Source organism: Octopus bimaculoides, chromosome 28 (genome assembly GCF_001194135.2).
Source record: "Octopus bimaculoides isolate UCB-OBI-ISO-001 chromosome 28, ASM119413v2, whole genome shotgun sequence".
Lineage (NCBI taxonomy): Eukaryota > Metazoa > Mollusca > Cephalopoda > Octopoda > Octopodidae > Octopus > Octopus bimaculoides.
This window is the reverse complement of record NC_069008.1, coordinates 6,142,893-6,144,036: the sequence shown is the minus strand read 5'-3', so window position 1 is coordinate 6,144,036 and position 1,144 is coordinate 6,142,893. Positions and strand designations below refer to the sequence as shown.

General features: G+C 38.7%; 1 protein-coding gene across 1 annotated transcript in view; it reads left to right on the top strand.

The window, feature by feature from the left end:
- LOC106875119 (WD repeat-containing protein 70) overlaps window positions 1-1,144 on the top strand; it is a 21,148-nt gene that overhangs the window by 12,125 nt on the left and 7,879 nt on the right. Inside the window, exon 8 of the mRNA XM_052977752.1 lies at window positions 117-124. Coding sequence (XP_052833712.1) covers window positions 117-124 — 8 coding nt within the window. The remainder of the gene's footprint in view (window positions 1-116; window positions 125-1,144) is intronic.

The following is a 1,144-nucleotide window of genomic DNA, read 5'->3' as shown; positions in this document are numbered from 1 at the left end:
TCTTGCCTCATCTCCATCCTATCACCTCTTTTTCTTTCTCTCTATTCCTCTCATTTTGGACATACACTTCTCTTATAAATTAACTTTTCTCATTGTTGATGCAATTTCCTCTCTAGGCACAAATGTAATTCTTTCCCAAATAAACTGCAATTAACTATTTACATTGGACAGACCGGTGTCCTCACCACAACATTTCGGCTGATGTACTCTCCAGCCTTCTTCAGGTGTCCTACTGGAATTTTGAACTCAACTCTTTATTTGACTAATGAGTACACCAGCCAAAACATTGGTAACAACAAACAAGATGAGGACACCTATCCGTCCAATGTAAATAATGTAAATAATTCCTCGTCTCTAAAATATAGAACAGAACTGCACTTAATGTTCACCGTTCTGATGAAGCTATAAGGTGTTACTCAGCACTCAATTATGAGTCCACTGCATCTCGTAGCAGAAACAGCTGTAAGCTAATGCAGTTCATAAGATAATCATTTATTCATTTGGCATCTCTATTTCTTGTTACTGCGCTATACTCAGCCAACACTTTGTTCTGAAACATATATATATATATATATATATTGATTTCTACACCAGGTTATTGGTCTCACAATGCCGAAGTGAAATATATATATGTATATATAAAGTGCATGGTTTGGTGGTTAAGGTGTTGCACTCATGATTTTGAGATCGTGAGTTCAATTCCCAGACTGGGCATTACATTGTGTCCTTGAGCAAAGCACTTCATTTCACATTGCTCTGCGGTCATTTCATCATCTGACATATGGCACCCATTCTACCTGTACAGGTAATGTCAGTTTGATGGAGAGGGTGAGCTTATGTCTACACAAACATTTGATCACTATAGACAAGTCATCGTATTTCTTTATTGCCCACAGCGGGGCTAAACATAGAGGGGACAAACAAGGACAGACAAAGGAATTAAGTTGATTACATCGACTCCAGTGCGAAACTGGTACTTAATTTATCGAACCTGAAAGGATGAAAGGCAAAGTCGACCTCGGCAGAATTTGAACTCAGAACGTAACGTCTGACGAAATACCGCTAAGAATTTCACCTGGTGTGCTAATGATTCTGCCAGCTCGTCACCTTATAGACAAATCATCTGTGTGGTTGTTCAGCAAGA